Source organism: Bremia lactucae, linkage group LG18, assembly GCF_004359215.1.
Source record: "Bremia lactucae strain SF5 linkage group LG18, whole genome shotgun sequence".
Lineage (NCBI taxonomy): Eukaryota > Oomycota > Peronosporomycetes > Peronosporales > Peronosporaceae > Bremia > Bremia lactucae.
The window spans coordinates 767,371-790,490 of NC_090627.1; the positions used below are offsets into that span (position 1 = coordinate 767,371).

General features: G+C 47.9%; 8 protein-coding genes across 8 annotated transcripts; 4 read left to right on the forward strand and 4 right to left on the reverse strand.

Annotated features, from left to right (window-relative positions):
• Positions 1 to 9,627: 9,627 nt before the first annotated feature.
• Positions 9,628 to 9,954, reverse strand: CCR75_001661 (uncharacterized protein; the record flags this gene model as incomplete). Its single annotated transcript, XM_067959762.1, has 1 exon — positions 9,628 to 9,954. The coding sequence occupies one exon, from the start codon at positions 9,952 to 9,954 to the stop codon at positions 9,628 to 9,630; it is 327 nt and encodes a 108-aa protein (XP_067819656.1).
• A 138-nt stretch (positions 9,955 to 10,092) lies between these two features.
• CCR75_001660 (uncharacterized protein) lies at positions 10,093 to 10,587 on the forward strand (the record flags this gene model as incomplete). The annotated part of the gene is made up of 1 exon (XM_067959761.1): positions 10,093 to 10,587. One exon carries the CDS (start codon positions 10,093 to 10,095, stop codon positions 10,585 to 10,587), a length of 495 nt encoding a protein of 164 aa, XP_067819655.1.
• A 1,101-nt stretch (positions 10,588 to 11,688) lies between these two features.
• On the forward strand, positions 11,689 to 12,589 carry CCR75_001659 (uncharacterized protein; the record flags this gene model as incomplete). Its single annotated transcript, XM_067959760.1, has 1 exon — positions 11,689 to 12,589. One exon carries the CDS (start codon positions 11,689 to 11,691, stop codon positions 12,325 to 12,327), a length of 639 nt encoding a protein of 212 aa, XP_067819809.1. The 3' UTR covers positions 12,328 to 12,589.
• A 183-nt stretch (positions 12,590 to 12,772) lies between these two features.
• CCR75_001657 (uncharacterized protein) lies at positions 12,773 to 18,161 on the forward strand (the record flags this gene model as incomplete). The annotated part of the gene is made up of 6 exons (XM_067959758.1): positions 12,773 to 12,886; positions 12,958 to 14,703; positions 14,764 to 16,699; positions 16,785 to 16,982; positions 17,060 to 17,149; positions 17,205 to 18,161. The coding sequence occupies 2 exons, from the start codon at positions 12,773 to 12,775 to the stop codon at positions 14,416 to 14,418; spliced, it is 1,575 nt and encodes a 524-aa protein (XP_067819807.1). The 3' UTR covers positions 14,419 to 14,703; positions 14,764 to 16,699; positions 16,785 to 16,982; positions 17,060 to 17,149; positions 17,205 to 18,161.
• CCR75_001658 (uncharacterized protein) lies at positions 14,577 to 15,566 on the reverse strand (the record flags this gene model as incomplete). The annotated part of the gene is made up of 1 exon (XM_067959759.1): positions 14,577 to 15,566. One exon carries the CDS (start codon positions 15,564 to 15,566, stop codon positions 14,577 to 14,579), a length of 990 nt encoding a protein of 329 aa, XP_067819810.1.
• Positions 17,364 to 18,203, reverse strand: CCR75_001656 (uncharacterized protein; the record flags this gene model as incomplete). Its single annotated transcript, XM_067959757.1, has 1 exon — positions 17,364 to 18,203. One exon carries the CDS (start codon positions 18,201 to 18,203, stop codon positions 17,364 to 17,366), a length of 840 nt encoding a protein of 279 aa, XP_067819808.1.
• Positions 18,204 to 18,536: 333 nt separating this feature from the next.
• Positions 18,537 to 19,178, reverse strand: CCR75_001655 (uncharacterized protein; the record flags this gene model as incomplete). The annotated part of the gene is made up of 1 exon (XM_067959756.1): positions 18,537 to 19,178. One exon carries the CDS (start codon positions 19,176 to 19,178, stop codon positions 18,537 to 18,539), a length of 642 nt encoding a protein of 213 aa, XP_067819805.1.
• Positions 19,179 to 19,404: 226 nt separating this feature from the next.
• Positions 19,405 to 21,756, forward strand: CCR75_001654 (uncharacterized protein; the record flags this gene model as incomplete). Its single annotated transcript, XM_067959755.1, has 2 exons — positions 19,405 to 20,898; positions 20,970 to 21,756. The coding sequence occupies 2 exons, from the start codon at positions 19,405 to 19,407 to the stop codon at positions 21,339 to 21,341; spliced, it is 1,866 nt and encodes a 621-aa protein (XP_067819806.1). The 3' UTR covers positions 21,342 to 21,756.
• Positions 21,757 to 23,120: the final 1,364 nt, after the last annotated feature.

The window sequence follows — 23,120 nt, forward strand, 5'->3', positions numbered from 1 at the left end:
CGATGCGTTCGCTCTCTGTCGTTGTGCAGCGGGCAAGTGTGGTGCTCGCTGATCTTCTGGCTCAAATGCCGATGGCACAATCGCTCGCCGTGTCGTGGCGCGTGTCACTGCGGCTGGATCACGCGATCCATTTGTCGCTTGTGACATCTGTTTGCCAATAACAATTAAATCTATTCTATTTGCTGTGTCGTGGGGTTTATTCTTTGCTGTCGTTGAAAAAATGCGCATTTACGATCGGGTCATGCGCTACGGTTGCAGCGTGTGGGGAACGCCAAGCGTACTGTGTAGGCAGCTCGCGCGACACGACGATATGCGCAGACACTGCGCGGGATGGAGAGCTGGTCGAAGGGATTGTCCCAGCAAGCGTCGACGCGGCGTCGGAGGAGAGGCACTTTCGTCGCGAGTGGCACGTGCGCTCGCGCTGCTTGCTTGGCTTGGTGCGTGTGGTACGCTCGATATACCCACATCGGGCGGTGACTCATCAGCGTTTGTCGCTCCATCCCTCGCCAGCATCGAGACACTAGAAAGACCAAGCATAGAAGGAACGCGTGGATGACGTGCGTCCTTCACGCAGAATGGACGTTGGCCCAGTCGGCGAATGGGCTGCGTTGTTCATGATAACTGAGTCATGGGCAAAAGGTCACTCCACGTCGTAAACGACGACGTGTAGCTGCGCAAGATATCCTCGAGCACGCGATTGACGCGCTCGGTCTGACCATCTGTCTCTGGATTATCAGCTGTCGACATCAGCAAGCGAGAGACAAGCAGAACAGTCGAGACCAGAACGCGGCTGTTAACCCCGGGTCTCTGTCCGAGATGATCGACTCGGGCATGCCGTGGTGTCGATACACGATGTGCAGAAACACCGCGGCTGTCTCTTCTGCGGTGATCGACAACGTGACAGCAGCAAAATGCGCCATATTGCTGAAACGATCACCGATCACAAGGATGCCGGTGCTCCGTGTCGGCAGGAAGACCGAATACAAAGTCCATGCTGAAAGAACGCCGAACGTCAGTCGCTATCGGCAGCAGCTGCAGGGGGCGCTTGAGCTGCGGGCGACGGCTTAACGCATTGGCTTGCCTCGCATGAGCAATTATACATGTGGGTCCACCAGTAGTCGCGAGCCAGCGCGAGATACGTCTTCTCTCGGCCCAGATGGACGGCAGACGCGCGATCATGGAACTCGTGGGCGACGCGCGTACGGAGATCGTCATCGGTGGGTACGACTATGCGAAGAGCGTCATGATTGTCGATCTGAAGCAACAAAAGACCATCAGCGACCGAGTAGCGCGCAACTCGGGCGTGTACTGGTGCAGTCAGCTTACGCAACCCGTCTGGAAATGGATTGATACAGTAATCAGAGATCGACGCGTAGAATGGATCATTGCGATACGCATTCGCAATGTCGACACACAGCGGATTCGCTGCAGTCACGACTGTGGTGTTCAAACCGAGAGCGACGCACACCGTGCACTCATCGCCGTCATCATCGTCGACATCGGCGGCGTGGCCGAGACCAGCACGTGAATCTTAATCAAGACGACGCGAATAAGCGTCCGCGACGATGTTCGTTGTCGCGGACGCAATTTCGCGTCATCTCGATGTTCGTCGCGCCCGGCTTGAAGAGAACGACAAGTTATATTCTGCAAAGTACGGCAGACATACGTTGACTGAGTTGTGGCGTCTTGACTGCCGTCCGCAGCAACGCATGATCCGTGTACACAACGAACGCCGGCTTATATAAGCGCACAGCCGATCGCAAATTCTCTAGTGTCGCACACGACCTGAAACGGTTTGGAACTGCCAGCAATCATCAAGACGGGAGCTGTTGACAGGCTCTCCTTCACTGCGGCGAACGCGTAACAGTGCTGCTGCCGTCACTCCCACCTGACATCCTTCTTGAGCAGTGGCGAGAGAGGATGGATCGTCTGCGCAGAGGCTTTCGCGTAATGATGCAAGTAAGTGGCAAGACGAAGCCACTTACGAAGCTCCTTCTGATCGCGTGGCGTCGACAAGCACAGATAAACGTGATCATCCCGATTCAGCGCGAACTCCCTTCGCGCTGACGTAGCTGCCGAGAACAGAGGTCTCGGATGCATAGAATATGCACTTCTTCATTTCGGCATACAGCTTGTCCTCGCGCATCGCCGCAAAGACATGACGCAGATGACTACAAGGAACAGCAACGTCAGTCGCGTCTTCAATGGGGCGGTTGTAGACCAAGCTGTCGTCAAAGTATGCGTGTGCAAAGTAGCGCAGCGGGCAGAGGATTTGCGCACCATGCGATTATCGCATGCCGCTGGTGGTGCTGACGGCTGTCATCGGCACGTCATATTCTCGCATGAGGAACTGGTAGAAGCCGTCGGTGAGATCGATCGCACTGAGATCGTGCTACCCGTCATGGTGTCGATCACCATGTCCTTGCGAGGAATCGGCGTCTGAGCGGGGATTGTCGACTCGTTCAACTTGTTATAGACATGAACGACGCCAGCCGCCTATTGCCTTTTTGACACGGAAGGTGGGGATCGAGTGTGGGACGTGCTCTCGTGCCTGTGACCAGTAACACGACGGCCCTCGAAGAACTCATCGATCACCTCGACCTTTTCTCTTGGCAGAGGCCACTGACGCGTGATGCGGTACCTTGAGTCCGGTGCAAGATCGCTTTCGTGCCGAACCCCCCCCCCCCGATCTTTGAACATAGTCGAAGAGATCTCATGTCAGAGAACTCGGGAAGCAAGAGCAAACACGGCACTGTCAGTAGCCTCGAGCTTGTCCCACGACTGTGCGGCGAAACCTTCTGTCCGCGCAGACTTCGTCTCCATGCCATCAGGACATTCGTGATTGCGCATGAATGGATTCGGTGCGACGATGCACAATTACTCGACCTCGCTATACTGAATGGAAAGCAACAGTCTGTCTGACGTCAGCACCGGAAGTTGCGTGATTCCTCGTGAATGTCGAGGAAGAATCGAGAGCTGATTGTCGTAATGCTAGCAACTCTCGCTGAGCACGCGATCACCGAATCGTCTACAGCACCGTTGTAGATGAAGTCTGCGATACGACTGGTGACTGTCGTGCAGAAGCGGCGGGCGCGCGGGCGCACCGAACACGACGATTTAGACGACGGCTAAGACGGCGAGTGCTCACAACTGCAGTTGTCGACGTTGCTGGAGGCGTGCAGCGCCTCCAGAATGGCCGAGCAGTGGCTCGCAGTGCAGCAGCCAACCGAGCAGTGGCTTCACCGTCTGGCTCCGGTGAAGCCACTGCTCGGTTGGCTGCTGCACTGCGAGCCACTGCTCGGCCATTCCACACCGAATACCACTGTCTGGACGGTGCGCCTTGATCACGACTCAAGAAACCCTGTTCGACCGAGTTGACGCATACAGCGTTGTAGCAGACAAGACATAGAGGGCCATCGTTCTCTCCGTGTGACATCGCTGTCGCAGAGTTGGGGTCGACGACTGCAACATGCGGCCAGTTGCTCGACTGATTTTTCAGAACAGCGTTGACGTCGAATTCGCGCGGTTTTACCGTGCTGTTAAGCCAGTGAGCATCCGATACCACTTGGTTTCAAGGAGCCAAGACATTCCAATGATGCAGTCGAACGATCCGAATTAAAAAAATTACAGAAATACTGAAAATACAGACCTCCAGGTAGAGAAGCTTATCCAGGTGATGTATTCTAGCTCAACCCCAAGAACAAAATCACTGCTCGCAAAGCCGTCGAACCCATAAGAGAGCGACACGGAACGACGAAGAACAGTCCGTGGTTCTCCGTCGGCGTATTGCACATTCATGCCGCCTGGCGGCTCGCGGGTTTGGACCCACGAAGACAAAAGATGAAGACTGTCGGCGCGAAAGAAGTTGTTTGTCGCGCCGGAATCGAGCAAAGCGCGAAACGTTCGCTTTGTGTTAGCAACTTGTAGGCTCAACCCGATGAGCCTCTTGTCGCTGCAGGAGGTGGTGGCGTTCAACTGCGCTTGTAGCGCAGTTGCTCGGCCAAAATAGGACGTGCGGCCACCGACGACACGTCCCTGTTACGATCAGTAAGGAAGGCTGCACCTACTGGCGCTACTCGTCTTTTAGGCACCAGCGTCGCCAGCCTCAACAGCTGCGACAACAGGAACAGGCGCGCGGCACTCCGCCGCGCGATGATCGAGTTTGTGACACGTCATCGCCTTCGTCGCTGTCGTGTTCATGGACATGGTCGACTTTCGATCGTGCTTAGCGAGCGCTGTCGCGACAGCGGCGGTGACGGTCAAGTAGGTATCCATGGGTTCTGCATCGTTCTCGGAACAAATCGTGCGTTTTGGAGTAAAACGCGTCCTCGAGCGACGCGGGCGGCTTGCGCGTCAGATAGAAGCGCTGGTGACAAGCATTCATACCCTGGATGAAAGAGTGACTTAAGTCGCCACATCGATTCCGATGAATAAGCACGTACGACGCCAAAAGTTTTGCGGGTTGAATTTAGTCGCGCGTCGTCATGCGGTCTTGATTCATCGCGATGAAGGCCAAGCGGAGCTCCACTTCATCTTGCAGCGGCTCAAACGCCAGTCCCAAGTCATCCTTGAGCGACTCGGTGGTCGGGAAGCGGTCAGGGTCGGCAGCCAAGGGCCCACTCCTTTGCCTGGCCAGTGACCTTCGAGATGAAGAAGTGCATTCGCGCCAGATCGGTCGATAGCTGGTGCACTTGAATCGCGATGTCGATTATCAGAGCCATCGGTTGAGTGCCGATCGATTGTAAGCGACTTCGCCGCTGGAGGTAGCGCATCGAGCTTGGCGATGTCGGTCTTCTTCGCCATCGAGGCAGTTGAGCCTCGCTTGCGTAGAGCGGTGAGCTCGGATAGCTCGTGATAGATTTAACAGGTCGCAGAGGCTCGTTGATTGCTTTCTGGTGTCGTGGTGAGAACCGCGCCGACAGCCATAAACGTAGCCATACCCGACGAGTTGACCATGCGATCGAGGGCGTCCCACTCATGAGCCGTCAAGTCTGGCCACTCATGATGGTGTATCGCGGGCGCACCGTCAGCGTAGACGACATTTTAACTCAATTCGCTGGATGGACCACGAATGACTAACAGGCATCACGGAGCGTGGGTGCTTCGTGATTTACTTACACGGGTCCAGTAGGGCTCTAAGTGACAAACTATTTGTCACTTTTAAGTTCAAGGTGGTGAAGGATACTCATCGCCAGGTGCAGAGACACAATGATTTTTGTCTGGAGCAACTTAAGTCAAGAGATTTGCAAATTTTCTTGAGGTTGCTGGATCAGTAGGGCGTTGCGACCCTACTGACCCCGTCCGTTTTTTTTGGCGATCCGCCTCGTTGTTTCAATTTCGCAACAACGTCGGACCCGTGCCGCTGCCCTTTTTGGCATTTGGCCCATAATTTCGTTCAGTACCTCTCGGTAGTGGGCGTGGGGCACTACACTCATGAGCGTAGTGTCCTTACTTTTGACAGCGATTGCCTTTCTGCAATCGCTTATTGTTCGAAAAGCGAGGTCTCTCGCTATCGACATAAGAGAGGTCCACAGGTTCTGGACTTCCAAGCTCGTGTCGTCTTGGAGGACGATACGATGATGAACTAGCTTGAGTCTGTTTCAAGCTAAAGTCCTCCTGTTCCGCAACAGATATTGCTTCTTCAAGCGTATCCAGTTCCAAGTGGAACGACTGGGTTTTTGCGGGACTATCCGTAAGACCTTCCATGAACACCGTAATCAACGTGTCTTCATGAACTGATTTGTTCGTGATGCAACTCGCTAAGAGTCATATGTGCATAAGCGTGACCATCACGCTTGCCTTGCTTGAGTTTCGTAAGCTCCGATCGAGCCCTGAACCCCCTAGGCGGTTTAAACGTCGGTTTGAGTCGGGCTTTAAAAGCCTCTAATGACTTAAAGACATTTGGTTGCGCAACTAAGGCCTAGTGCCCAAGTTTTGGCACGACCTGCCAAATTTGTCTGAGCAAATGCGACTTGCATTTGCTCGTCGACGATGTAACGAGCCTTACGGCATCGCCCAACTCGACAAACTATCTTAAGAGGGGGTATTCTTTGACTCCCCTATACTTTGAGATGTCAATCTTTAAGGTTTCGGGACGACGCGTGGGCGTCATCCCAGGAACAGGAGTCTGTACCTGCTGTAATCTCAACAGTTCTGCCTGTTGAGAGCCTTGCTGATTAATCAAGGCTACCTTCCCCTTCGCCTCGTCAAGTTCATGTTGTATGGACTTGGCGATGGCTGAATGGAGGGCATCTCTGTCCAAACCGGACAGCATGGCCAAGACGACATCGCTCCCTACGGTCGAACTCATTCGTTCGACCGCACTCCTTTCTATGTCACTTAGATAGGAGTAGCTATCACGCGAAACGTGATGCGACTTACCATTATCATCTAGCATGTCCATGAGGTGATGGAACTGTAGTCCTTTAACGGACTTCAAAGTGCTACCAGGTGGAACGGGGCACTGCCGACTTGTACTGTTTCAGTACAAGTTCGCTTCGGACTGCTTCAGTGCGAGTGGTGCTCACGTCACTTCACGTACACTAGTACGTGCAGAGGAAGACTATCTAAAACACTTGCTTTAGAAAAGCTTAAGATACAACTATATTTAATATAATTAAGTTCTTGTGTATTCTATCTATTTATACTAACTTAATTAAATGCTAATACTAAACATGTAATAAAAGTTGTATGTCTCTCTGTTTGTGCGCGTCCAGCGCTAACTGGACCACGGAGCAAGTAGATATAATGGTCTATATCTACCAACGGAATGGTTACTGCCAACAATCCCGAGAAAGCGCCAAAGGTTTAAGCCGAAAAGCAAATAGCGACAGAATGCTGCATCAACAGCAATGAGTTTCTTTAGCGGTGAGGTGTGATCACAGTGTCTGAACGTGTTCAGCATTTTGATGACGTACACCTAGGAGTATGAAGGGTGAAACATAACGGAATTTTATCGCGAGTTGCTGTCTTTTTCAAAATTGGCAATTACCTAATGCTAATATCCTCTTTGTCAAATTTCAAAAGCCAACAACGAGAATGGAACATATTAATATTGGGGCAACATCATGCGCTGATACTCCTTCAATGAACCGAGCATATTCGCTGATCGTACTTCTCCAAGGCCTCTGTAATCTAGGAATTAGCATGTATGCAACTGGGCTCTCTGCGATGTCACATGCGCTGTTTTAAAGCTTACTTCTCAAAGGTTTTTGAAATTGTATTGCCGTGGGTGAAGTCGATAACGCTGGTATCATATCACCGCACTATTTAGCATCGAGCTGCATACGCAAAATGAGTATGCTCAGTCGCAATTTCTTAAATATTCTTTCAGTGCTCATTTACAGCTAAACAAACAAACGCATAATACTATCAGATTATTTGGCCGGAAGAAGTCCAACTGACAGTTGATGTGGCCTATTGTGGCAGTAGTTGCGATACAACAAAAGCTGTTGAACGCATGGAAAGATTGGATCCCCAGCCCTTCCATATCTATAGCCCTTGCGTTTTTTAATGCGTTTTCAAAAAGTTCTGCTAGGATTTACTTCTGTTTGAGTTAAGCTCGTATGTATATACGAATGTTCCAATAATGACGATGAGTGCCTTCTCGGCAGACATACTAATGTAACGCATGTGATGAATTATCAAGCATATTATCGTTAAAGAAATGTTATATTCACACCATTCTCCCTTTAATTCACACCCTTTCCGCAAATTCTTATAATCACACTCCTCTTCCTTAAATGTAATGGGGTGTTTCGTTATAGGAAATTAACACTTAAAAAGGTTGTTAATTAATACATTATCTAAAAGGTAGATAATACTTGGAGAATATTACTTTTACATAATAATATTCGGAATGCTTATCCATTGTCGTTCCTTCAAAGACAAAGATATCCGAACTACCAGCTATCCTTGTGAACACAAGAAGATCTCTGCAAAGCATATACAAGACGTGTGGCGCTTTCGAAAAATCCAACCAACGTCGTGCTAATAGTTTGCAGAAATTTTTGCAAGAGATTATCTAGAAATCTAGAATACGTGATCACGCTGACTGTGCAAGCTCGAAAATATAAGAGTACAGCAAAAAAACTTCGTAATCAACATTCCAGGTGGCCATCAAAAGCAATTTTATGTTTGATTAGGTTCTAAACTCAATAACAAACCCAACTAGATGATTCCGTGAAGTAACCGTGTTAGACAACATTTTAAGTACTCAGGTGGTACACGTCTTGAACAAAAGATCTCTGCGAAGTTGTGATGCGCACATGGCCTCTTCAAACAAACTGCCTCTTATAAGTTTCTCTTCTCTTGCTATTAAGATATGCTCGTCTTGATGACAAGCGTTTGCCGAGTGCCAATAATAAACTTCGATTTGGCAAAGATATCATGCAGCCTGACTCGAAGTACAAGAAACCTTTTGATTTTTCGGGAAAACCTCGCATCTTGGTGGCGCTTGCCCGCCGCCATAGTACGACTCTATGACGGAGCTAATTCAATCCGTTACGAGCCGTTATACATAGAGGAGGTCGTTGCCTTTCGCTTATGAGGTGCCGTTGGTGAGGTGTCACATATCGCCGTGCCTTGTTGTATTTTTCTTACGATCACGCATAAAACAAAACGAAACACTCATTTGTTCTATTGTGAAAAAAATCTGGCCTCACATGAATAATTTATCCCCCATTATTTCGGCGCATTGCTCGTACCAGCGCAACATACATCGATAGACTAACTACAATTATAGGCAATTACGACCGCCTAGAAATGTACTTTACTGCCGTCAGTCAGTCTGAAAAAATTCGGTGAAATTTGAAACGTTTTCTCACAAGAACATGTACTATGGCACGTCACTGCAATCTAACCGTTGGAGACTGATTTGACGAGGATGCGGACAATATTGTTGTCAAAATGGACAATAAATTCATACTTACTATACATATCTTTTCCTAATCGCAGCTAGCTGCCTCAAAGCTCAGATCGAAAGAATAAAAAATCCCATAATAAAGCTTTGAACGATGATACGAATCGTTTCAGCGAAGTCGGGCCTTTAATTGTTAGTTTTCACCCAGAGATCGTGACAGTAAGATGCACATTTGATGAGAAACAGGCTGGCACTTTCGATTCGACGTCAGAATATCAAGTCCCTGCCTCGTCGGGTGCTATAAATTAGTGGCGAGCAAAACTTGTCAAGCGTAGAGTTGTTTATTTGTACTCATCATTCAAAACCACACTATAAAGACTGCCATCTTTTCATGGTATTTTCTGAATTGCTACATATCTCAGCGGGTCCTAAAGAATTCGAACGCTGATGAATGCGCACTCCGATTCAGGCAGTAGCACTGCTTCCCGCACATCGCGTAGTTGCTGCAAGGGAGGTTGGAGACCGACCGACGGTCGCACTCATATGGACAACTGCTGCCTCGACTCTTCCTCTGCTAAAAGATCAAGTGTCATATGCTGCGACATGGCGGAAACGTCATTCGCACGGTTCTTTTTACTGCGGCTCTAAGCAATCTGCATTTATGACACGAATAGAGCGAATTGGCATTCTCGGAGTGTGCTTTTATATATTAAATTGGTGCCTTCCGACCAATTGCAGCATGTATTGTGTAACCAAGGCAATTCGGGTTACAGGTCTAAATTGAATAGAACGTGCAAGACAAAATTGTTTTTAATAAGCAAAGTTACAACATTTGCCTGTCGCTGTGCCATTTGAAGCCATATCTGCGAGCAAGAGTCGCTCTGAACAGCAACTTGACAGCGAAAAAAAACGCAGGAACTCGCCTTTAAACGTTTCAGTAGAGTACGTTTGGGCTTGAGGCAGCCTAGCGCCTCGGTCGATGCATCGTTATTATTACCCTTGATACAGTAGAGGGTCGCGGCAGTGTGTGGCTCGAGAAAGCACCGAGTTGCGCCTACGCCTAGATCGCTTGCTACTCGACCAACGTAGCACATGGAACAATAAAACTGGAGTAACCTCCGTCTTGATTCGATTACTATTCAATTCGCCTTCAATTGCGCATCTGACCAATCCGTTAATCGTCCGAAAACGAGCTTGAGAGCCTCGTAGTAATACCAAACGCCTATTCAAACATGTCGAACGAAAACAACTCTGCTACGACCGCGGTTTTAGATGCCGCTAACAACGTCACGGTCCAATTACTCCCCACCGAAGTCCGCTGTTCGTACCCGAGCAAACTATGCAACAATCACCGGGCCGTGAAGGACAAAGGGGACCTTCATAAGCTCTGCGATTTTCATCGCAAAAAGGCCAATGTGAACCAGCAACGCATGCAACAGAAGCGTCGCCTTATACGCCAGCAGATGGTCGAGCGCAAGAAACGCTTTATGGACGCAGCCCAGGCACCCATGGAGTACAACGCTGCTACGAATATGATGGAGCCCAAGGAGCCGATTTGCAATCTCTCGCACGAGGAGGTGATGATGCTTGAAGTCATGCTCTTTGATGACGAGGAGAGTGACCTCGACGGTGACTGTGAGGGTTTTGCGTACCCAACCGGCTATTCGACCGAGATGCCCATCGGCACGTACCCATCTCACATGCCGTCAGGGAACATGTCGCTGTGAACTTCAACAACGGCGAACGCTCGCCAGTATCGTCCATTTTGTCCTTCGCTTCGATTTCGTATAGAGTAACGCGATATAATGAAGCAAACCCTTAGAGTAACCTATCCATCGTTCTAATGCTTGCATTGACGTGGCTACAATCCTATCTTGCTCAACTTCCTGTCCTACACACCACTTTAATTGAGTTTTAAATAGCTGCGAGGCATGCATTGAATCATCGCTGACTCATAGATATGCCGTGGCACCCTCTATTTGGGATGGGACAGAAATAACAAAAATTCACCTTTTATTAATGGGAGATCCACCAAGTCGACTTAGTTAAGGTACTAAACATTGCGCTCGATAAAAAGTGCTTGTTTTTGGCGCCACAGAATGATCATGCGTGTAGCTGAACCTCAAAAGTAACGCCACGTTTTGTTGCCAATGAACCTGCATCGATTGCGGCTGCAATGAAGTTCCTTTGAAACGCATGGCTTCACTATGGCAGCGACAAGCACAGTGCATAGATTTCGTGACTGTACTGATGCAACGTCCCGATGTTTGGCTGTGCCACGAAAGTTTTTTCGACCTGTCGGTGATTTGATTTTCTCATGAAATTCCTCCAGTTAAAATATTTTGTGCGTCAATCAGTTGACTCTTCATATTTTCCGAGTTGCTCTTTGTACGAATTGCTACTGAAATTTTAGTTAGCCTCACGCAGCCACTATAGTAAACCGACATACCGCATCTAATTATTGTGCGGTCTGTGTGACCCATTGTCTGCGGTGCGACAAGGGTGGAAGATGCTCGTTTCTCATGGAAAACTTTAGACATTTGCGAGACATTTCGGCCTTTCGATTGGTCAAAAACACACTAGATATTGCAATCTAGCCACTTGAATTTCAGTAACTTTTCTCAAAAGTTCGATCTTTTTTAGGAAATATTCGCACTGGATTTCCAGTTCAGCGACATACGCAAAGGAGTTTTTCCGCTTGAGTCATGGCGAATTCGGCCATTTCGTGTTTACGAATTTGCTTGTCGTACGCTCTCATTGAGGACGCATGACGTCGGACTCCGCTCACCTGTCACAATCCAATTCGCACCGCAAGTACCACTTGAAACATGACGGACAAGTGCCCAGAAGACCTTTCCTTCCACACGGAGCAGCTTGACAGCGACAGCGACGTCAATTCATCATTAACAGCCGTTTCCGAAGAAATGCGCTGCCAGTATTCCAGCAAGCGCTGCGAGAACGAGCGCACTCACAAAAAGAGTGGCGGTTTGCATAAATTCTGCGCCATGCACCGTGAAAAGGCGAATCGAAACCAAATGCGTTTGGATCAACGGCGTCGTGTTGTGAAGCAGCAACAAAAGGATATGCATCGACAGCAACAGGCACGGCAAATGCAGACACTCTTGCGCTATTCGCCTTCTGCAATGGCCGCTGGACAGAACTTTTGCTTTAATCGGACGCAGCGAAGCCCCGTGGGCTTTATGCGGTCGTCGGCAAATGGGAGACCCATCTCGCCTTCCAATATGATGATTAACATGAAGGCAATGCATATCCAAAAGGGCATGTCGACCGGGTATCAGTCACCGCAGCTAAAGTTATCACCAGAGCTTCCGTTGTTTGATCAGCACGATTTAGATATTCTCGAGGCGTTGCTTTTTAGCAGTGACGAAGAACAACAAGATGCTGCGCCTGCGAAGCATTGTAATACCTCACAACTCTTTTGCGCGCCTCCAATTGTGAACGTTTGAAGGCGCGGCGCCGTTGCGGCTCATCTCAAAGACTCGGATTCGAACGGCGGAGATAGTTAATTATTGACAGTGATCACAGAAGCAAAGGTTTTTTAGAAAGCACGGTCGTCGTACGTCGACCATTGTGTGTAAACGGGCGCGTGGTGTATGAGTAAGTTCGCCAAAAGCATTAATTTATCTGATAGTACGTAGCGCTACAGGCTGCAGACCCCAGCGGAAGGTCCTAATATCCCATAATATCATGTAAACACTTATTCAGTCGCGTGTCCTGGCAATGTAGCCATCGTAGCTTGTAATACCGTGCAATTCGTCTTTATCATGTCGCTTGGCCCAATCAGCTGCTGCCGGCCGTTTGTAAAATGTCGCTTAATTATGAGTTGCTCGAATAATTTAAGTTGCAGCGAGACATTTGAGTTGCTCATTACGAATTGGGACACGTCACCTCATGTCGATCCAACGGCTCGGATCGTTGCTGACGCTATTCTTGACGTGCGCATGCGCGTCCGATTGGCTCGGGATTTCCCCCGAATTGCAGCAGAAACTCACTTCCGTATCGAGTGTACGCCGTGCATCCCCTTGAAAACCTTTACATCGCAACTGATCCTGCCTTTAATATTGTCATTGCTACAGTTTGTCTGCGATCATGGACACCAACGCTTAGACTTTTCTCGCTTAAATGACAATTACTGCGACTGTGCGGATGGGAGTGATGAACCAGGCACGTCGGCGTGCTCACACACACCCGCTGTCTTCCACTGTGTGAACGCGGGCTTCTTTTCAGTAGACATCCCGACGTCCCAGGTGAATGACGGCATTTGTGACTGCTGCGATGGATCTGATGAGTACGCAAACGTGGCATCTTGTGCCTCGGCGTGCGTTTTAAAAATGGAAGCGTTCAAGGCTGATAAGAAAGGCGAAATCGAGCAGCTCGAGGCAGGACTGAAGGATCGTGTTGCTCTTGTGGCCGAGTCTCAGAGACTGTGGAACGAAGAGCTCGAGAAGACGCAACAGCTGGAGACATTGATCGCGTCATTGAAAATGGCGCTGGAGGACATGGAAACGAAGAAGACAGAAGACGAGAGATTGGAAAAAGAGGAGAAAGACAAGCGTGTTGCAGCTCGTAAGAATGACATCTACTCTCAATTAGGTCTTTTGGATCTGACGAAGGAGCAGCTATTGTCGATTATTTTGGAGATTGGACGCCATGGCGTTTCAACAAAGGACGATTTATTGTCAATAATTCGGAAAGAGCGCGAAGCAGCGCAGGAAGAAGAAGTGCCAACAACTGTTTTTGAAGAAAAGGTTGAGGCGTTCCGCGAGCGCGATGAAACGCGGCAGATAGAGACGCGCCGTATTGAAACGTTGATGGAAGAGCGCGAGAAAGCGAAAACAGCTGCGAAAGCAACAGATGAAGAAACATCTGTTTCTGCGGAAGTGGGAGGTGATACCGACGACGAATCAGTCAACGATGAAAATGAATTGATTTTGCCAGAGGTGGAGTCCCACCCTGTCGATTTGCTATACCAAGATCTGGAAGCTAGCGAACGCTTTGAGTGGGTGCGTGCGGTGCTTGCTCGGACTGAACACGGGAAAGCAACGGCAAAATTGAGGGAAGAAGAGTCCAAATTAAGTGCAATTGAAAAAGTTGTCGAGAAGAATTATGGCGTGGATCAGGTGTTTTTTGCTCTGCGTGACAAATGCGTGGAAAATAAAGCGGGGCAATACAAATACAAGATTTGCTTTTATGGAAGAGCTACGCAAGATAGTATTCAATTGGGCTCGATGCAAGACATTGTAGCCATTGAAGAGGCTGAGGGTGACGACAATATTGCGGCGAGTGTTCAAGAAATTTTATTCGTAGACGGTCAAGCGTGTTGGAATGGCCCGAAGCGATCTTTGACGGTTAAGTTGCAATGCGGTCCGGAACCAATGGAGTTGTTTGAGATTGAAGAGCCTAGCACGTGCGTCTACGCTGCGAAGCTTCGCACGCCTGCAGTGTGCCGAACTGAAGATCGGGAAAAGATCATGACGTATGCTAATGCAGAAGTCGCGCCTCATCACATTGAAATCGAGGTCCTGCCGATTTTGTAAAAAGTGGATTTAATGCCCCTTGACATGGCAATAAAACACGCATTTGGGTCTTAAGTTATGTTCTTAATTGCTTTTTAATAATGCGGTGGATTTTTAAAAATCACAATGGAAAATGTCCTGAAAAGTCGTTCTCTATTGTCCGTGCGTTTCAAAAGTTTTTAAAAATACGTTTGCGTGCCATTGCTGCTGCCATTATTGCGAAAGGATGCATACTGTGGATGCAAGTTCGCAAACCACGGGTGCGCCATCGCGGCACGGGCAGAGATGCGATTGCTAGGGTCGTACATTAAAAGACGCTGATCGTTGCAGCATGAGTATACGATATTCAAGATCAGCGTGCAGCAAATGAAACGTACCGAGAGCAAGTCCACACCCACGCGATCCAATTGTGGCACAACTTTCGATAGCAACTGCGGACGCCATTGTGGAAACGAAGTCTTGTAGTCTGGCAACGTTGACACACCTGGCCATTGGGTCTCATTTGGTGTACCAAGAACCCGAAAAATGCGAAAAAGTTCGTCTATTTCCGAATCACCAGGAAAAAGTGGCTGTTTATTGACCATTTCGGCAAAAATGCAGCCAATCGACCACGAGTCGACGGGGGTGGAGTAATGCTTGGCTCCTAGTAGGACCTCAGGCGCTCTGTACCACAGAGTCACGACCTCATGGGTATAGCGTCTCAATGGCACGCCATACTCGCGTGCGAGTCCAAAATCTCCGAGCTTTAGGTTCCCGTACTGGTCAATTAGGAGATTCTGCGGCTTGAGATCCCGATGCAGTACGCGATTTGCGTGGCAATAGGCAATACCTGCGAGGAGCTGGTACAAATAACTTTTAACTTGAAATACTTCCATTCGAGCCGGGAGCTTTTCTAGGCACCGCTTAAGGTCCTGCTCCACAAATTCAAAGACGAGATAGAGTTTGTTTTTCTGATATACAGCATCGTACAGATACACAACGTTCGGGTGTGAGGATAGCTCTTTCAGGAGCGAGATCTCACGCATGGCAGTCGATGGAATACCGTCTTCATCTGATTCCAATCGAATTTTCTTGAGTGCCACGATGCGGCCCGTGGTCAGATTTCGCGCCTTGTATACGATACCATACGTGCCCTCGCCGACCTTTTCCACCTTCTGATAGTTCTCCATTTAGTAGGACGTAGTCAAAAGCAAATAAATGCTGGACCGCGACGCGAGGCAATCGCGTTGCGATGACACAAGCAGCACGGAACGATGAATGATGCCCGGAGAAGCTAGAGATGTGAGGAAGCTGTGGACTATAAACTAGTATTTTATTGCTTTAAAGCTTTAAGATTCATGATTTTGTGTGTTTTAAAGGTAATAATCAATTTAAATCTGTAATTCGACGAGTGATATCCGTTGCCCCCCAAGCCAAAGCCTGATGGTCTCGGGTCATGTTTGTTGTGTCATTTGCTGTTGTGACATTGTAGGCCTGTAATAGGCTATTGATCGTCCATCTGGGATTCATCCGGGCACTGTTTCATGTGCTGCAGGCCGATTTGTTGTTGCCCCGCTGTTTGCATTTTAAGGGAAATTAAATGCGGGGTCATTTATGTTGGCAATTAGTCCGCACTTGATGCAAGGGATACCATCCATGGCGATGGCTTGATAGCAACTAGAGCCGAAGATGCGTCAAAGTCAAAGACGCTTGCTACGAGAGCAATAACAGGAAGTTGCTGCTGAAAGGGGCAAGAAAAGGGCAAAACGATCGCTTTTCGCAGGCCTGAAGTGGACGACTACATATGACGTCATCAAAGGACTTTATAATGTGCTTTTCTCAAAGTCCAGGTCATGAAAATCTGGTGAGTTGATGGGATCGAATTACAAGTCAAGCGGAAATGGCGACTTACAAAAAGCCACACTGAATAGAATACAACCGGTTGTTCACATGTATAAAGTGCCCGTGAGCACAACAACGCCAGTACCTTCCACGTCTACCAGCTCAGGCAAGCGGTACGTAGCGGTCCTATTCTTCGACACATCGTGGCCTATGGGATTTAGCATATTACTCGCGAATTAAGAATCTCGGTGTGCTTTATCGCGTGCAACATTGTCTCGATCTGATTACAAGCAACATAAATTTAACCTCTTCTCGTCAAAAGGGATGTGGATCACTTTACTATATAATCGAAAGTGGTGTTTATCACTTCACTAAAATAGCAAAATAAAGAAGAGCTTTAAGTCCACAAAAAAACAATGAAGCATCGTGTGGCATTTCGCAAGCTTAATCGCACGTCGGCACATCGCCAGGCGATGCTGCGGTGCGTTTCTTGCATTACATGAAATTGCACAAAACATATCTTTCTCGTACTTACTAATGCTTGCCTGATCGCAATTCAAATGCAGCACCATGGTGACCCAGCTCATTGAACACGAGCGTCTTCGCACGACGCTCCCTAAGGCCAAGGAGCTCCGTCGAACTGCTGAAAAGGTTGTCACAATGGCAAAGCAGGGTGACATTCCGGCCCGGAAGCGCGCTCAAGGTATCGTGCGAACGCCCGAGGCCATGACCAAGCTCTTTGATGTGGTGGGACCTCGCTATGCGTGCGTGTGCAGTTGCATTTCCAAAGCGTGTCCAAAAGAGTCACGCAGCTTAAAACTTGTCATTTCTGATTTGTAAGGTTACGTGAGGGCGGGTATACGCGTATCCTCAAGGCCGACTTTCGCAAAGGAGACGGCGCTGAGATGGCGATTATTGAATACATTGACCGGTACAGTACGTTCCCTTGAAATCTTGAGCCTAGTTACTAACATAGATTTCTGCAGGCCTGGCGAGATGCGCAAGACGAAACCAATAATCGGCATCGATGCCGCTCGGGCCGTTTTTGAAGCTCAGACTGAGACTCTGTAATAAAGTGAATGCGACCATACTGACATGAAGCCGTCGAGCTATTTTAATGGACAAGAGTTGGTATCTTTGTATCGTTATATCTTAAATTTTCGATTATGCGGCCGTATCGTCGATTTCTGCCCTCGCTCGTGTTCAGGATGTTGGGGATTTGGTTCACATTCTGGCGCTATTTTTTCAAGATGAGCTAATCGATTATCTACTGCGACCATTAACCCCTTGACCTTTTCCATTTCCTCTCGCAATTGTAACACTTCACTTTGATCTGCCGCTAACTTCTGCATCGTTGTATGACACAATGCTGCTGCTTGTTTCATATGCTCATCTTCTCCACCTCCGCCTTTTTGCATGGGGTCTCCAAGGGTGTAGCTTGTTATTGCCTCGGTTGAAAAACTAAATAGGTCTCGGATCCCGTCTAGGGCCACGGGTGTCGTTAGATATTGGCGCCCGAGAATAGCTTGACAATTACGACATAGCAGCTCATAATAGGAGCTGCCGGCATCGAAACCCGTGTTAGCAGTCTGTACTTCAGGCGCTAGCGTCACATTTGTCACGTGACTCAACGTGATTAGCCAGAGTTGCTCTGTAGAGCACAAAAAGGCGTAGGAATCCCCGAATATTGAGCGACAAGTGCTGCATTGGAAGACAACAAGTGGCATGGCTCCTACTTCCCCATCATCGGTGTCTTGGCTGGGCACTTCTCGCAATTCCTCTTCAAAAACCTCCTCCTCTTCTACCTCTTCAGATTCGGGGTTCGTCACTTCATGACTTCGGTGTTTGCTGTAATCTCTAACACTTATTGATGTGTGCGGAACCGTTTGGGGTGTCACAAGCTCTCTCGTTCTCCTATAGGGCGAAGAGTGGGTCGTGCCAATGCCCTCTGCGATCCCAGTATAGGATCGTTTACGAGAGTTCATCACCGTTAAGGAGTGATATGGCGCGAATAATTATGATTCGTAAAATTATGTACGGAAAACGCCGACTATTGGATGAAATTCGTGATGGCCGGAAAGTTTTTTTTAACCTATGGTGCCAGGCTCTTTTAAGCATTTATCCACATAAAAGTCCCAAAAATCACATTAAACATCAATTTTGTTCTTTGTACTTTTTCAAAAAAATCAAAGGTTGGCAATTAAACGACCACTTAACGCTCCTTCATCTTTCGCAGCATAGCAACCTTTTAGCCACAACGCTCTCGCTTCTCAGCCTCAATTACATCATCTCTGTGACCGCCACTATAGGCCATCGCATTAAATGTTCACAGGCTTTCCTTTCGAAGCAAAATCGTCGTAGTATTCGACAACCTTGTCCCAATTGGCCACGTTCCAGAACGCCGAAATGTACTCGGGGCGGCGATTCTGGTATTTCAGATAGTAGGCATGTTCCCACACGTCGAGCCCAAGGATTGGAATGAGGGGCTGGTCCACATTCGGCATCAGTGGATTGTCTTGATTAATTGTGGACGTGATCGCTAGCTTTCCATCGGCCTTTACACCTAGCCAGGCCCAGCCAGATCCAAAGCGGGACGACGCCGCCGCGTTGAATTCCTGCTTCATCTGGTCAAGTGAGCCAAAATCTTCGTCAATGCGGGACTTGAGGGCGCCGTGCGGTGCCGTGTTCGTCGATCCCGGCGACGTCATCCACGTCCAGAACAGCGAGTGGTTGTAGTGTCCGCCACCGTTGTTTCGCACAGGCGCCTCGGTCGCGGCCTGCACGACCTCCAAGATCGACTTGCCTTGCAGTGCCGAGCCTTTGTCCGACGCAATGTAGTTGTTAATGTTGTTCACATAAGCCTGGTGGTGTTTCGTGTGGTGGATGTTCATGGTCGCGGTGTCCACGAACGGCTCCAAGGCATTGTAGTCGTAAGGAATCTTTGGCAACTCGAATGGCATCTTTCTCGGCGAATATGGGGGGAATTCAATAAATGAGAAAAATACGAGTTCGATTTCGTGTGTTTTCTACCAATTGGATTGATTAAATGGATTCTAGTAATGGTTTATAAACCTTGCATCACATTTCTATAATACTTTTATTTCTTAAAACGTCGATTGATAACGAAATACGTCTTTTCGCTAGCCGACATCGACACGCCGATTCCTCTCTGCGCAATTCTCTCGAATGCCTAGCACTTCCACGTGTAAGACCGTGCTGCGGGTGGGTCGACCACCGGACAATTATAATCCGCCACAGCACAAAGAAGACGGTTATTTTCTTCCGTCAGCCAATGGAATAGTGCTCGGCACCGGATGGCAGGCGACGTATAAGCTTCAGCGCAGCTCGAAAGCCGATGAAGCCCACGGAACTCTCGAACGCACGTCCAAACGAGGTATTTGGGTCTATAGTGACCACAGTAACCATGGTACACTCGTAAATAACAAGGTCAAGGTCCATCATGACGCCGTAGTGGTGCATCATGGCGATCAACTCCAATTGGGTCAAATGAAAATCTTTTTGTGTCTCGAAATGGGTACATTTTTAACACCTTTAGAAGCTCAAAAAGTCGATGTTATCGACCACGTAGGGCCTGTAAAAGAGATTCACCAGACAATAGAAGAACCTACAAGACTAGCCCAGCGGCGGGCCTCGACGCCGTCAAGTCCCGCGGCGTTGATGTCAAAAGACCAGCAGAAAAAACAGCGACTTCCACCTATTGATACAATGAACCTTAATCAAGTTGTGCACAAAGGTTCTGTGGCAACGCATTCGATAGTAGCTCCTTTTGCAAATACCGCAGTTCCCATTACGAGCCCGAAATGGGCACTTGATCGCCCCCAGTTGCAACGTTTTGGTCACGAAATTGAAAATGTAGTGGCAGAAGCTAAAGGTTCTTGTTCTTTACCGCCTTTGGAATACTCGAACTCTCCAATGGTATCTCCTTCGTCGATAAAGACACGAATACGGCATGATTCGTTTCAAGAATCACCTCAAAGCGCCTTTACCCATATTCCTGCTCCCATAAAGACGCCACCGGGACGCTTAACAGCACGGCGAGATGATCTTCGGATTCAAGTATCGAAAAAAATGGCCGCAGCAGCTCCCAGGGTGTCACGAAACACCATAATACCAACGGTAGTGCATTTACCGCTTACCCCGGCGTCGCCCATTGCGTTAAGAGACATTCGAAACCAACAAGAGTCGTTAAAGACGATTTTACAGCATAAACACGACGAAGAAAAGGTTTTGAAACAGCAACAGGAAGAATGGATGCGTACAAACACTTTTCATCCCAATGACCACTGTCGCCACGTTTCGGATTCTTTAAAAGCGCTGCCATTGAATTTGAAAGACCAAGGACTTGGCGATACAAAGGATGAAGCATGGGTTCTTAAAGCACCAGTACTATTACGAACGATTTCACTTGGAGGAGCGGAGCCATCAATAATGACACCGACGTTTACGGCACGCAATGACAACACCACGGATCGATTGCAGCATAACAAGTTGAAAAATCGACGAAAAACCACGCCTCTTGTTTTGAATTTGGATCAATTACGTCAATTGGAGCGAGAAACGATGTGTGTTGAGAATAAACTAAAAGTTTATAGCTCGACGGAAAGCATTGCGTCGACAGCAAGTACAGTCATTACTTGTCATCGCCGCATCACGAGCTCGGTACGTTTTACAGTTGCTACGCAAAGATACGTGCGTGTATTCAATGTCGTTTGTGTGCCACGTTCCTGCAGGTTTCGTCAGAGTCAGCGCGTTCCGTCGATCTTTGTGATTTTGTAGGATACGAAGACGATCCGGAAGACATGACGACCTCGTATCGAATGGCTGATTTTGAAGACTCGGACGAGCTCGTGGGTCATGCTCGTGAGCAACAGACGTCAGCGTTTAAAAGCACGTGTCTTCCTCGTGCGAGCTCATTGTATGGCTCACTATCGCCTTTGCTATCGAGCAATTCTTCCGACACACGTTTTGGTTCACCTCGTCGATGCCGATCAAAGACTTATACGGCGTCAAGATCGAGTAATATACACGATTTGATTGCAGAAGGCGACGCTTCATTGCGAAGCTCGCGGGTGTGGAATTTTAAAAAGGAGTATGTCAAGTAGCAGTCTTCGTGCAACGCACATGAGAATTGACACCAAAAATTGGGACAAAAGGTTTAAGAGGGAGACATGAAAGGAAATAATTGGGTACTTGAATTCTGAAAACGCACCTTATAATGTCATCAAATAATCCCTTGACGCCGTCCAAAGGATTAAGACAAAGGGAAGTGATGTGATTGATTTCCGTCAATTTAAAAAAAGTTTAAGTTGGAATTATACCAGGAATTCGAAAAATGAAGCTGTTGTGATAAAAACTGTTGCCTTCAGCCTGCGTGTTATGGGCATCCGCAAGGTCGACAATTATTGCGCTTGCATGGGAATTTAGATTATCCAATTTTTAATTATAAATTAACTAGACGAAATAACTAACTTTTTCTAGAGAAATTAATTTTTCCTCGTGACTGATTTATAATTGCAGTTTTGTAGGAACAAAAAATCCTGTCCTTTGTTATCTTTTAGGTTGTACTTCGTATTGCTACAGGAGGGAAGCGTTATTGACTTCCGACACTACCAGGTGTTACGGGGCACTTTTTGCCAGTACTGACAACAGTACTAGTCAATCTACACTGATTTCAGTGAAGGTGGGTGCCTCTATTACTTCACGTACACGACGTGCAGAGGTAGGTTTCAGTAGCTGAGATGTAACTGGGTGTATCGTTACATGAAATTAACACTTAAAGGTTGCTAATTAATATATTATCTAAAAGGTAGATAATATTTGAAGAATTTTACTTTATATAGTAATGTTCAGAATTCTTATCCATAAATAGGTATAGATTATTATATCTACTTATTCCGCAGACTAATCAGCTGGAGAGATAAACAAAAGAGAGAGACAGAAAAGATAAGATAGTTGCATGTTTAGTATTAGTTAACGTGAAGACGGGTAACCGCTTCCGTGGGCGACGCTTGTTCTAAGATACAAGTTCGTTGTGCGAGATCGCTTAGGCGCCCACCAACTTCATCGATGCACGTGAGAGAAGAAGGTCAAACCGCTTCCTCGCTGTGCTTGAAGGTGTAGGCGGGCACGTCGTAATGCGGCCACGCTCTGCTTAAGCACACACCCTAGCACAGCGAGGAAGCTGTTTGCACCTGCTTCTCTTGCGTGCAGTGAGGTAGTTGTGGCAAGCGACCTCACCCAACACACTAAGAACTCTGGTGAAGTGACGTCACGGGAGCGGTAATCCGTCTCCTCGTGCGCACTTCCCAAGTAGGTAGTAATTTTCAAACTGATTTATATTTAATCGAATTAAATACAAATACCTATTTTTACCAATTAAAACGTTATCTCAGATATCATTTAATATGTATTACGAGCGTATCTTTATAGATACCTCGCGTAACTGATGACGCTAGCCGTCATCATGGATGACGCTGGGCGTCATCCCTCCTAATGTGAATGCACCCATGTGCATCACATCCACAAGGGTTGGTCACTAATGTGCACCACACCCGAGTGTTGGGTCTAATTACTATTATTTAGTAATTGACCATCCCCTTAAGTACCAAATGTACTTAATGGGGACTGTGTAACATTAGGGCAACTCTAGCCCGTTACACCATCCCCCTCTTTAAGAACGAATTTACATTTTTAAATTCGACAGAGTAGAGAGAGGAACTGCGAGCAGCTTTACGCGCCGCTAGTTCACTCGATCACTCTCGCGCACGTGTTTCTATACACGGCGCCCAAGATGCCACCTAAAAGGGGCCACGTTGGTGGGTCGTCTGCGAAGACGCCCACACAACCTCGCACTAAGCGCACGCGCCGCGTTAATTCGCCGG